Below are 14,468 nucleotides of genomic sequence, written 5' to 3' on the forward strand. Positions count from 1 at the left end.
TTGAAGCTTTAATGCTCCTTGGGCTGTTTTCTGTCCGCCTAACACACTGGCAGTGGAGAGACCATGTAGCCGGGCATCACCAGCGTATTAGTCTAGGACCTCTAAGTTCATTTTCATGTTCCAAAATGCCTCTGGACACAATCAGATAGACAACCAATCAGAGCAACTAAACAACGTAGCAATGAACGACACATGCAAGTTTGGGTGTTTTGTAGCAGAAAAAAATGGCAGCGAGCAACGCGTTAAAATGTGTTTCTGACAACATTTTTATTGAGATATAGCCAATACAAGAATCTTGATTCATATTTGATTAGTACCGCTTATATAACTATATAACATGTAGAATGAGGCTCTTTTGTCAGTCATCGTCATAGAGAAATGGTTGTGATTGGTCCACAGGGCCAGGTCAGCTGGAAGTCTGTTTGAACAGTAGGGAGGCCAGACAAATGTGCCAGAGCAAATTAAACATCATCAGAGTCATCTGGTTTCCAGGCTATGGACTACGGGTTGTCATTTACGACTTGATTATGGGGCCTAATGTTTTTGTAATTGTGTCATTGTTACTGTTTTCTAGGGACTAGCAAGGCCATTAGTGAGGGCTACACACACACACACACACACACACACACACAGACACACACACACACACACACACACACACACACACACACACACACACACACACACACACACACACACACACACACACACTCCACTTTTAAAGTTTAGATTAGATCTAATAACCTGTAGAGACAACAGAAGTTTAATCCAGTTGTTGCTGATATTTATGTATACCGTAAACATTTGTTGTATTTTTCCCCTCACTTTTTTTGTCTTTGCCTCACCTTAGTGGCTTCATTTTTAAGAGAATCTCACAGGATTATCAAACAGGTTGTAAAACTTTCACTGACTAAAAGAAGAGTGCCATAAATTGCTCTGTCAGATTTTCTTCAGTATTCAGCCTCTGAATACTGAAGCTGTCCATAGGGTTGTGCACTGCTGTATGTATAAAACACATGATACACACTCTGATTTTATCATGTTTTTTTGTTGTTGTTTTTACTTTTACTTTTTTAGCACTTTACAGCTTACAGTAATACAGCAATGCTTGTGTGTGCCAAAAACGCACTTGAGCAAGACACATAACACACACTCTGTTATAAATATTTTTGAATTTGAGAAACTAGCTTTTTTCCGTCAGCCTCGTGTTAATTATTAGATTAGGCTATATTTGGACTGGTCCAGACATCACGTTTCTGCAAAATAAACACATCTTCCTGGATTCAGTGTATGGCACTGATGAGCTTCTTGAAACGTGAGTAACAATCTTTGGTCTCATCCTTATCTGCTCAGTCGGATTCCAGGCAGAGTCCAGACAGGCGGCAGAAGAATGTATTTTGTCTAATAATTGAACCAAATCCTAAGAATAATGATGAAATGTGACCTCCATCTGAATATTGATATTTTGATCCTGGACTCCTTCGTCCAGAGATACTGAAGCACTTATGGCATGTTTTCACTGCCTGTGGAAATATACCAGATTGTGATAAGGGCTTTAGTTAGGAATGAACACGGAGAAGTTGGTGTATCAGTGCTCTGATAGGGCTCATGAATCCCCGATGGAGACAGTTAGAACCAGATTGAGGCTGTTGCCTTCGCAACGTGATTTTGGGGAGACGCAGATAACGTCGATGACTTTGTTTGATAATGTTTTTTATAAAGTTCCTTTGATTTGACTTACAGTATAATGTGCATTCATAATGCCAGACTTTTGTCACTACATATCTAGAAACTGTTTCTTTAACAGGATTAGGAATGGGAATCTATAAGATTTTATTGATACCAATGCCGTTATCGAATTTATCTTTATCGTTTCCCTTATTGATCCCTGATCAAGTTTCTGTGTAAAAATAAATCTGTCTACCCAGATTTTGACCGTCAACGCAACTGTTTTATAATCTGAGTCTGAACACTGTGTAGATGAAATGAGAGGATATTTTTACAGCTTTCTTTTTTATTAAGGTTTTCAGGTTTTTTAAAGAAAAAATGTGCTAAGCCTGCCTGTGTGTCACTAATTATTATAACACCACGCTTTGGAATGTTTCTTCCTGACCACTATGAATCCTTCTTGTCGCAAGTTTCCAGTAGTGTAGACGCATGAGTTTGACGTCATTGCTAACCGTCATAAAAACATGCTGGAGTTGATAAGCTCAAAGGCATACGATGCCGATCCCGATTCCAATTTGTTACCTGTTCTCGATTCCCATCCCTAAACAGGACAGTTATAATTTCTTGTGGCCATTCTTTGTTTCTGGTTATATTATTGCCATCAATTACAATCTTTAGAGTACTAATACACCACAGAAAGTGCACATATAGTATGTGTGTAATATTCAAACAACTTCAGGTTAGCAGTGGTTAAAGACATTGTGAGAATATTGTTTCTCTGGCTAATTTTGGCTAACTGTAAATGATATATCTTGCTAAACATCATAATTATTAAACATTAACATTCAAAGATTAAACACATTTGTGTTACTATGCGACTCTGTGAGGGAAGAAACATTAATTTGCTGAACTAATTTAGACTCTTCTCTAAGGAAATCCACTTGTGATTTTTGTAGGCAAGATCTTTTATTAACCTTAAAAAAAAAATCTGTTGTGTCCATTGATGGGGACAGATTGGGAAACAAGGTAATTAATGGTCCAGAGTCCCCAAAAGTATAGCCAAAACATCTCAACCCCCCCTAGTTACTAACTAACTAGTTGCCCAAGGATGGTTTCTATCATTTTAGAACAGTTTTTAATCACACCAGTGTTTATTCAAGTGTTTATTTTTCAGATATGCTTAGTTTCAATTAGTTATTTGATGTTTTAAAACGTGGTGAAATGTCATGATTCATCGAAAGCTTTAATTGACCTTTGATTGGTCAGGTGGGTGTATCAGTGGTACTTCGATACCACAGCTCCATCGTCCTATCACTACTGCACAGACTCTGGTACCAGAATTCCAAGATGGCAGCGCCGTATTTGAGATATTTTGGCTTCACTTTCATACGTGTCGTCCAGCTTTATATAGTGTCTATTATAACCACTCAAGGGAAAATGGAAAAGTGTGTTAGAAGTTGGGTGTCTATCCATAAACTTGTACACAAATTGGCTCATCAAACTAAATTTCACTGAACACTCTTTGTGTTGGGACACATCCATTATATCAAATAAGTATTGTATAGGACATGCCAGACACGTTCTGGACAATGTGATGAGTTTGAGGCACATGCTGTTTTCACAAGCTCAACTAGGAGCTCAACAGTGCTGGCATGCTCTACAGTACATTTCATGGTCTAGTCCATGGCACTGTCTTGAACTCTTAAACTGAAAGAGTTTCTTTTTCTTTTTTTAATGTTTCAGGGATCAAAGAGTATTGAGGCTGATGGAGATGAAGATGAGGAGGCAGAGGAGGATGGCCTGATCCAGCCAGCTCAAGTGTTTGCACCAAAAAGTCTCATTCTCGTGTCCAGGCTGGATTATCCTGAAATATTCCGGGTAATAAGACACCATATGATTAAATCTTGATAAAAAAAATATTTTTTGTGTCATGTTCAGAAGGAATTCTCAGAATTGAGTTACTCAGAGATGACTCTTATTTACTTTTACCCTCTGCGAAATAAGCTTGCGTTTGCTTAAGTGTAACGATGCAATTCAGTAAAGTAAATGAAACATGGACGTATAAGCAACTCTGATCTTTTCATCACAGAATGAGTTAAACGCAGACTCACGGTCAACTTTGCTATTCATGTTCATAGCTTCTTCTGTTCCTACATGCATGTAGGTGCTATTAGAATTAACCGTGATATCGAACATCACCTAAATGTCACAGAAAATAGTTTTACCATGAGCTGTAATATTGATGACTATATGGAGAAGTTGTCGTCTTTGTTTGTTCATTTGTAATGTCTTTGTTGTATTTCACATGTTGTTCTTCCAGGGGTGCTTGGGTCTGATCTACACAGTGCACATCGATAGCCTGAGTTTCCCTTTGGAGGGTCTGGTGGCCAACCTATTTACATTCCAGGTTCCTGTTGCTGGTGGATCCCAGGTGAGTCTCCACCGAGGCAAAGTGTGTTCAAAGTACCGCAGACATCTCACTGCTGCTTGCCTGTTCCTCGCAGGTGGCTAGAAAAGGTCAATGTCAGTCCTGTTCAGCTGTGAAGCAGTGGTTGTTTGTGGAGTTGATGGCTGAGGCTTGATGGTGCGGCTACTAAAATGATTTATGTTTGCCGTGCAGCCAATCAGGAATGTCGTGTTCAGATGGTGCCAGAGATTGTTGTCCAGCCACAGGCAGTAATTTTCTGATAAATATTCATCATTTTTTCCCCCATTATGTTACCCAGAGCAAAATACCTAGAGAAGCACAGCCGACAGCAGAGCTCGTAAATTGTGTTTATAATAGTTTAGAGGTTTTAAAAAAGCATTTAGTTTAGGACACGTGTCAGAAGGTGAGGCTATAAATGCAGTGAACCAGGCTATAGATTACTTACCTACACCTTTAAACAAAACACCCTGGAGCCGAAATGTGTCTCAATCATATTGGAAAAATTATCGTACGTTTACAACTGCTGCTAGGGAGAAATAGGACTTTGTTTAAAATCATGGCTAATGTTTTGTGAAAGGGAAGAATTTGGCCTGTTCCCCTGCAAGACGCCACTAAAAATCCCCTGTCCTCAAGTCTGCCTTCAGGCAAAACCTCACCACTGGAGCAGACTCATTTGTCAAAACAGCACCTTGTTGAACATGTAGGTATGTCAAGAATTGTATAAATGGAGACCCTGAGATACCTTTCATTTTTCACTTCACTTTTATGTTCTACATCTTAAAGGTCTCTACCAACAACATCTCCCCCTCCCAGTACACTGAAATGTCAATCACAAACCATTCCAAAGATGTAGATATCCAAAGCAGAGCTGTCGCATCACCAATTTGACTCGATTAATCAGTAAATGCATATTTCAGCAGCAGAAATACACTATGGAAATGTTTTTTAATACATATCTTTTATGGGAGAATCTTTTTAAAGGATTTTGTGATATTGCTGCTGCTGTGTGTACGGCAGCTGTTATATTTTGGTGAACATGTAATTGAGGTTTTCTTTGCACAGTGACAGGCAAACTCATTTAAATGGCTAATGCAGTCCTGCAGCTGCAGTGTCTGTGTAGCACTGAATAGCATGTGTCTTCTTTATGTGATACAGCCACAGTACAGTCAGGTTATAAATCTTAATGGATAACTGTCAGTTGCAGTAGAGGTAATGGCTATAAAAAATTTCCATGACTGTTTTCTGACCTTTGCTGCTTATGTTTTTCTTTACAGAAGCTGTTTAGCCTGGGAGCAGGAGACCGGCAGCTCATCCAGACCCCTCTGAACGACACGTTGCCTGTCACATGCAAAAGTGTTGCTCTGCTCTTCCAGCAGCTGGGTGGGTCCAGGCACTTTGATTACTACTAACTAGTAACCATGAGACAGGAAGAGGCTTATTGAGTCATTCTATGAGTTGGTAGTGACTGTATAACTTTATTTCTGCGCCGTCATTAAATTGTTATAAGCATGAATCCTCCTGTAAAATGTGCTGAATGAACAATTGTTCACTGCTGCAGTTGGTCACGTCTACATGATTTGATTTCCCATTTAGCTTTTAAGATGTTTTGTGTTGTTGGTTTTTATAATCTGACAGTTATGACACATTTAGAGAACATCTGTCTTAATCATATTAGTGGCATCACAGTCTAAGTCGATTTGATTAAGCAGCTTAATGTGTCTGACATATTTTACATTCATTCAGTCTTGATCCATTCAGATTTTCGAGGCTAATGTTCTACTTTTCTAATCACATGGTGGTAAACTGCAGCTATATAGGACTTTTACAATCAGGACTCTTTAGCAATGAGTCATTAAGAACTTGGATTAATTCTAAACAAAATGAGACTGGGGCAACATCATGTGGTTTTCGCTTTGTCCTGTCAGTGCTTCTGTAATTTTGTTTGGGCTAGAACAAGCGCATGATGAAGATTTGATTCAGTTTGGTGGTTTCACGTGGCGCATTTGCTTAATATGTTAATGTATTGGACTGTAAACAGTTTGCACAAGCAATTTTCTCAGCCCTTGAAAATGACGGTTTGGCATAAAAACATAAACTGAGTTATTGTGCATCATATTTCTAGATTTTAGAAAAAGGTCATTTTAGAAGAATTTGCTTTCGTTCACTTTTTGCAACTCTAGGCGCACATCTGTTAGAGTGAAATTGAATATAATTCACCTGAAATTTGATTTGTAATGGAAAGTTGGCCCTCATTTACTGCATTCTCATTTGATTAGAGGAATGTAATTCAAAACAAAGTGGATTTTATTTCTTGAGTGTATTAACACCATCCTTTATTTGTTTGGACATGCACATGGGGGGTACTTGCACGATACACATGTGATCAGGGTTATCTGGAAGTCATGCATTTGTAGCCAATCTGGATACACAAAACAAAGCAATCTTGACCATGGCCTGTCAGTCCTCATAAGCATGTCATGGTTTCCTCTTGTGACAGTATTTGTAAGATAATGCAGTGGAAAATAGGTAACCTTAAAACCCCTGAACACCCACACAGGTGTTTTCAGTTATTCTGGCTGATTAGACATCTGTTTGGGTTAAAGGTAGGCGGGGCTTTGATGAGAATTTGATGGGGATTTATGAGGTCATAACCGTCCATCTACCACTGAGAATGATAAAGGTGTACTTTGTCCCGCCTTAACAGGTGAAACAAAGCTAATAGGAGACTCTGGAAGATGTCAATTACAGTAGACATACCCACACAGTCCTGAGAAGGTCTAATAAACCAGATTAACTGAAAACACTTGTGTGGGTGTTCAGGGGCTTTAAAACCACTAAGTATAATTTTTGCACTTGTGTACGTCTTAATCAAACAAGATATAACGTCCTGGAAGGCAGATTTTTTTTTTTAAACCTTTGGATGGAGCCAGGGTAGCTGTGCTATGCTGACTGTCTCCTGGCTGTAAGCCTTATATTAAGTGTAAAAACATGACAGTGTTATCACTCTTTTCATCTAACTCTTGGCAAGCAAATGTATTTATATATGCATACCACAGAGGGTTAATGTAGGACCATAGACATCAAATGGCTCAGTATATCTTCTGATCATACCAGGAAAAAAATCGTACAGTAATCTGTCTGTCAGTCCTCCTGCTGTTGTAGCAACAAGTAGCAGATTGTTGTAATAACCGGCTTTGTCCTTAATCCCACTTTGATTAACTCTTCATATAATATTTGTTTTAGACTGTGTAGCAGGACACATTTATGCAGGAAGCTGTGATTGAGAGTCAAGCCGTCATGGCATACCAAGTGAAAGTGACAGTTGAAGTTTGGCAGTCAGTCATTCCACCGCCCTTAAAACTGATTTCTCTGCATGCTGACAGGAAGGTAAATATAATAAGTCAGCTGATCAGCTACATGTAAGTGGAGAGAATAAGTGCATTGTTTCCTCTGTTTAGGTCATCCTCATGTCCATAAAAGGATTGACTGGTAACTGTACAGGCGGTCAGGTCGGCACATCATTGTGTGTGCACAGGTCACTCGAGTCACCAGAGAGGAATGTGTGTTAAACATGTCACACTGAACAGGAAGTACATCCCCGGCCGGGGGCGAGATAAAACCAGCCATCAACAGCCCTGTTGTTTGTTGTTTGTTACCTTTGTCTGTTGTCCAGGGATGTTGCTGTCACTTTTTATTTAGGGCTCGGAAGTGAGTTGCTGTTTCCACAAGATAAGTAAACACCTGAACCTGAGGTGTGATTATTAAACCAGAGCTTCAGTAGTGAAGTAAGCGAGAAACACTGTTCTGCAAAAAAGGAGCAGAATTTGGACTCACAATGTCTATAAAAGATGAAGCCACTCATTTGTTTGATAAGCATGTTTACTAGATTTTGCTGAGGCTCGTATTCAGTTTCCTGTTTATCACTGAAATGCTTCACTCAGGCAGGCAAACATCCAGACCCAGCGCCCCCAGTGGCGCTGATATGTCTGCCAGTGTTCCTCTTTCTTTATCACTCCAATGTGTGATGAATTGGTCTGTCAGTTGCTTGATAGGAAACAATAACAGGAACTGTAAACTCTTCCTGATTATCACATCGGTATTTGAAATTATTTATATTGTATAGGAGTGTGTAGTTTCCTTTGTTTTTAGAGGTGAGTTTTCCTTTAGGTTTATATTCAGTGTTAAACATAAACTGACCCATTTGGTTGGGGAATTGTTTTTGTCGTCATGAGCCAGCAAGTTTCACGTCTTAGAAAAGCAGTGGGTGTTTGGTTTGCAGACTATGTGCATTGATTATTATAATCTAACTATTATTATCAAAGTTGCAATTGATAAAGACACCAACAACAATGTTGCAAGAGCTAAAGTAATTTTGCAGCAATTTACTTAATACATAAACTGTTCTGTAGGTGCTTAGGCAGCAGTCTCAAGCATTGTACTTACATTTGACAAAATCTGATTTGAATTAACTCCATAGGTTTTGGAGACATGCAGCCCATTCTGCAGCAATAGCAGGCCTATTTTCAAAATGACATTAGTGCACAAAGCATACAATCTAATCCATAAGTAGCACTACAACCTTCTTAATTAAGATTGGTATGGTTGGTCTGCATGACACAAAATCATAAGAAAAAAAGAAACAACATATTGCACGTTTTGAATCGCATTATTCAGTCTTGAAGCTTATGGATGCATACAGAACTCCCAAATAAATATTATGCGATCTAATCTTTGTATATAATTATAATAATAATGATGATAAAAAGTTTGAAAATCCTCCACAAATAGCCACAGATGTTTGTAGAATGATCTGGAACAATGTGGCAGACACATTCTAACAAATACCTCATTAGCTTCGTTCTCTGTTGCATCTCTCCCTCCAGGAATCCAAAATGTCCTAAGCCTGTTTTGTGCGGTTCTGACAGAACACAAGGTTTTGTTCCACTCCACCAGTTACCAGAGACTCGGAGAGGCGTGTCGCGCCCTGGAAGCCCTTATGTTTCCCCTTAAATACAGGTAAGCATGTGTTTGACCCCAGCGGTGGGACAGATTCTTATGCGACTATGAACTAACAACTCAGCTAGTGTCATGACTTCTATGGCTTGTGATTCGACTGATGATTAACTTTGTTCTTCATTGTATTCAGTTCTAGAAACGGGTACATCTACTGGATGAGATCACAAAATTTGACCTTGTTCAACCTCGTTTATCTAGTAACCTCAATGGGTTTTTCCACTCACTTTCCAGAATTCACTTCTCGTAGAAGTGCCTTTCACATGTACAGTGATTCACCTCCTTCCCTTTTTCGAGCAATTGTACACATTACTGTATTTCTTGTGAAACATTTTTTAAACTCAGAAACTGCAGACCACAACATGACTACAATTCGATATTTTTCCTCATATCGTTCAGCTCTTATTGAAATATTAATGACTATATGCATGTGTTAATATGATAAGAAAGGAAAGAGAAAGAAGAAGACTGTTGCTGATGAAATGTGATGCAAATGGTTCTCTTGTGCAAGCAGACTTAGCTACTACTAATCTGGACAAAGTGCTTCAAAATGCTTCTCATTCGCCTATTCAAAGACACCAAACCCTGTTTATGTCTTCTAATGTTCAGTATCTTGCCCAGAGACACTAAATGTGTGGCCAGGAGCTGGGGATCAAACCGTTAACCCTGTGCTTATTAGACAAACTACTAATAACTCCTAAACCACAAATGCCATAGTATCACAGTTTCACTTGTTTTTTTGATCACCTGTAAGACAAGATACTGCGACATAAGTTAAATTCTTGTTCTAAAAGGCTGTTTTATATACTGTAAGTAGCACACATTTATGAGATCATATAAGGTAGTGGTAGTGAGATGACATATGAAATATTCCCTGACTCTTTTTCAACATTTTGTTATGCATACATGTAGTGTGAAAGCAGACGTCACTCCATCATTATGTTGTATATCGATATGGAAGTAATTCTAATATTGTCTGTGTTGCATCGGCCTAGTTTCTGGTAGAGGATGATGTAAAATCACAGAAACTTGTAAATTATATCATTGCAAAATGTGTGAGCGTCATGTGAGGGCAACGTGCAGTTTTTATCTTATCCATCTTAAGTTAAGTCATGTGAGTTTCACTTTCATAATAAAGTACACTCAAACAAAGGGAAGTATATTTTAGACTCTCAGTTTCCCACCCATTTCTCGTTTCTTCCCCATCGGTCTTTCTTCTTCTTCTTAATATTATTGTACATTCTGTTTGTATTAAGACAGCACAATATTAAGAAAATATACAACTTGATTATAGTAATTGCAACAAATAAAACAGATATTAAAGTGAACTCTGAGTTCTGCTTTTCTGCTGATTTCAGTAAACTGCTAAAATACAACAAATGGAACTGGACACAAAATTCACCAATAAAAAAAAAAGAAGAATGATATTCAATTTTAAAGTTTCCACAATCTCAAAAAAATCCCGGGAAAAAAAACATTGATTGTGCAGCTGTAATGTGTATTCACTCTCCTCTCCTTTGTTCAGTTACCCCTACATCCCGATTCTACCTTCACGGCTGCTGGAGGTGTTGAGCTCGCCCACTCCCTTCATCATCGGAGTGCACTCAATGTTTCAGACTGAAATCCAGGACCTGGTGGGTGCAGATGTGTCACAAGCATCTCTCTTACTTGCATGCAAAACTATAATGCTGTAAAACACTTGTGAATCATTAACAAATATTGTCATTCTTAAGAGTTAAAAGTGAGCATGCATTGTAATATTTGAGGACCAGGAGAGTTTTTACACTAAAAGATGAAGTAATCTGCCCTTCAACAAGATGTTTATTTAACTGGTTTCGGCTTGACCCCCGTCAGGCATACGTGCAGTTCCTCACGGTGTTTGCACAAGTCACAGCTGCAATCAAACCACCTGACTTGTCTGTGTTTTGTGTTTTACCAGTTGGATGTTATTATTGCTGACTTGGATGGAGGGACAATAAAGATTCCTGAGTGCATCCACTTGTCCCTGCTCCCTGAACCTGTGTTACACCAAACACAAACTTCTCTGTCCCTGGTGAGCACAAACGCACACCCACACACACACACACACACACACACACACACACACACACACACAGCCACAAATTGTTACAGCTATGTTTTTTCATTTGTGAGCAACCAAAAATTATTCAACTTTGAACACCAAATACGCAAATCAGTTTGTTCTTGTTTTGCATATTTATAGTCTGACTTTCACAGAGAAAAGAATTTAACACTAAACAATTCTTGGATTCTCATACTCAAATGAATGAAGGACAGTATAAAAATGTATAAAAGAATGACTTTGAATACATAAATATCCAAATGAATTTGCCAAACAGTATTTTAGATGATACATGTAGTCATTAATTAATTGATAAAATTGATGTTCTTACTTTCATTTATTCATGAAGTTATTTTTTTTATGGTATGCCTTGTTATCTGGTTACTCATCATGCACAAGGAAAGTTCACTGATGTTGTTGTAGCAGTTGTTTCTCCACTTAAAAGCATTTTTTAAATGAAGACAAGTAAATCGTACATTTATTCCTCATAGGTTTTGCACCCTGATCTTGAGATAGCAGACAATGCGTTTCCTCCACCTCGCACAGCACCCTCCAACCTCAAGTTGTTGGTAAGTGAGCATCTCTTAACACATGATGAACTCTCTTATCGTCAAAAGGTTAGTATTGGAGGGAGTTCATCAATTGGCGGTAACCTATTACTCTCAAGACAAATGACATGTCTGTTGCAAAATTAGCTTATCAGACTGTGGCATAGTTTTTTGATGAGTAGTGTGTGTGTTTTGCAGGACAAGGAGGTGAGGGCCGTCTTTCTCAGGTTGTTTGCACAACTCTTCCAGGGCTACAGATCTTGTCTGCAGCTCATTCGCATTCATTCTGAACCTGTTATTCACTTTCACAAGGTAAGGTAACGACATATTGGGATCCCCAGTGCTGAAATTCAAATGTTGCAAAAATCTTATTTTCCAATACCTGACCTTAGATTAAACTCCTTTAGCAATTGCTCTGCAGCATTCACATTGTTCTTTTTGATCTGCCAAGAATGCTTAAGCCCGAGTCCAACAGTGTGGAATTACGTATTAAGACCTAACTGATAAACCTGTCAGGGCTGTATAAAGTATGTGTTTGTGTGTGGTTATTTGAGTGTGCGTGTTGTTGAGGCTTCATGACTCTGCCGCAAAGCTATCCTTTTGTTTATGCAAGCTTCGGACACAGTCCCGTAACCTTGGGCAAAGCCCGGCCATGAGCCATGTGAAACGTATTAGGTTTACATTTTTGTTTTGTGCCGGGGTTTTTGTTTGTTCGTGTATGTGGTGTCTCCGTGGTAACTCCTCAGCACATCATCCTCAAAGTACCCCACATGGATCACATTATAAAACAAACGCTCAGCTTATTCGCCTGAAGTTGCTGAGTGAGGGAAGGCTTGAGTGAACAGTGTTTTATCTCTTCTACCCACAAGCACAAATAATTATGTGCAAAGTAAATTAAATAAATTTGCATGTAGTCATTTTTAACTAGATTCTTTTTCCCTTTTTGTACACACTGAAGAACTTATCCATGATTTCAACAAGAAAAGATGCCAGCCCCCCCTGCAGATATATTTTTGAACATTTTGTAAGCTTATTCTAAAAATGGCCGTGATCACTATGCTTATGCTTGTTACAGTCTGCAGCATATCCATATGAACACGATTTCATTGCTCCCATCTGTGTGGGATTGTAACTGATCTATTTCTGACATTATCCAGACTGCCTTCCTGGGCCAGCGAGGCCTCATTGAGAATGATTTTCTGACCAAGGTTTTGGATGGCATGGCCTTCGCTGGCTTTGTCTCAGAGAGAGGTCCGCCTTACCGAGCCTGTGATCTCTTTGATGAGGTACTGTACCATGATGCTCCACTTAAAGCTGAACTTTATTACCCTTCACTTGTTAGCTGTATGAGGAGGACTTCATACGTAAACATTTTTTTACACTGAGGTGAAACTTTTTTTTTAACGTGGACTGGCGACATTTTCTCTATTATTTATTCTTCTTAATTCTCTCTGTTTTTACTTTCACTCACATATATTTTATTTACTTTTTATTGTCTATTTACCTTTGCTTGAATGAATCTTTTATTGTAAAGCACTTTCATCTATACATCTTTTGTATGATAAGTGCTCCATAAATAACGTTGTGTGTTTTGTAGCTGGTGGCCTTAGACACTGACAGCTTTAAGGAAGAAGACGTCAACCCTGCCAAGCTGCAGAAGCACATCAGGGCATTCTCTGAGCAGCTATACAGAAATGTAAGACTTTACATTGACATTAACTACAGCTACATCTCATCTGTTGTATAGTATGTATAGGACGGATGTCCTCATTTTAGCATGTTCTGCATGTGTTTTGCTGTAAATCCACTGTATATACAGCTGTGCATCCTATTAATGCATGTGGTTCCCTGGCGGGTGAACTATAGGAGAACCCAAACCCCCACATGGCATTCCAGAAAGTGCCTCGGCCATCAGAGGGATCCCACCTGCGGGTGCACCAGGTACCCTTCCCCTTTCTGGACGACGAAAAGGTGGAGAAGATGCTGCAGGAGGGTGTGGCTAAACACAGCAGCGCACCCCCTTCTACACGACCTGAGAGGAAGTGTGTTGTACCTGCCGGACCACCTGTCGGTATGGTCAACTTTGAACTGCCGTAATGTACAATGCGTACAGTTGTGATTACAAGTCTTTACAAACCTGCAGTGTTTTGTTTATGTTAAATCTTTCTCCCGGTGATAGCTTTAACATAACGGGTATCTGCAAAATGTGTCTTCGACTTGTGAAGATGCTCTGATGTTTGCAGCAGCTGTAGTTTCAACCCGCAGTCTTTCCTCTCCTGTCTTTCTGTATTCCAGTGTCGATTATGGGCAAGATTGGCTCCGTGTTTAACAGCGCTCGCAGGCTGGAGGTGGTGCGGAGCTGCATTTCTTTCATCTTTGACAACAAGACCCTGGAGACTGAAAAGGTGATGCACAATGTCTTTCATCAGGGAAGCTCATCAACCTTTAAACAAGCTCATTAACTGGAGGCATCTTTGTGTGACACCCACCCAGCAGACTGTTATGAAGCTGTGGATCGCTCCTCACCTTTGTTATACTCATGTATCCGAGCTGCCATACAGACAGATATAGATGAGCCCTGTAATCAAACAATCATGTTGACATCTTGCTGATTTTGATTAGCAATAGTTATTGGTTTAACACAGAAGTAAATCAGTTCCTTTCACTTGTGTTTTCGCCTCTGCAAGCATCTACACTACACAAATATGTCCTTCACCGGGGGGCCCAT

The 14,468-nt window shown here is 39.2% G+C and overlaps 1 protein-coding gene across 2 annotated transcripts in view; it reads left to right on the top strand.

Moving 5' to 3' along the window:
• The window catches only part of sbf2 (SET binding factor 2), a 93,050-nt gene that overhangs the window by 34,677 nt on the left and 43,905 nt on the right, over positions 1–14,468 (top strand). For both annotated transcript variants that reach the window (XM_083916421.1, XM_083916422.1), the window contains exons 4-15: positions 3,412–3,546; positions 3,989–4,099; positions 5,371–5,476; positions 8,980–9,112; positions 10,635–10,743; positions 11,049–11,162; positions 11,684–11,761; positions 11,939–12,052; positions 12,898–13,026; positions 13,338–13,436; positions 13,607–13,811; positions 14,036–14,145. In XM_083916421.1, coding sequence (XP_083772547.1) covers positions 3,412–3,546; positions 3,989–4,099; positions 5,371–5,476; positions 8,980–9,112; positions 10,635–10,743; positions 11,049–11,162; positions 11,684–11,761; positions 11,939–12,052; positions 12,898–13,026; positions 13,338–13,436; positions 13,607–13,811; positions 14,036–14,145 — 1,443 coding nt within the window. The remainder of the gene's footprint in view (positions 1–3,411; positions 3,547–3,988; positions 4,100–5,370; positions 5,477–8,979; positions 9,113–10,634; positions 10,744–11,048; positions 11,163–11,683; positions 11,762–11,938; positions 12,053–12,897; positions 13,027–13,337; positions 13,437–13,606; positions 13,812–14,035; positions 14,146–14,468) is intronic.

This window comes from Echiichthys vipera, assembly GCF_963691815.1.
Source record: "Echiichthys vipera genome assembly, chromosome: 1".
Taxonomy (NCBI): Eukaryota; Metazoa; Chordata; class Actinopteri; order Perciformes; family Trachinidae; genus Echiichthys; species Echiichthys vipera.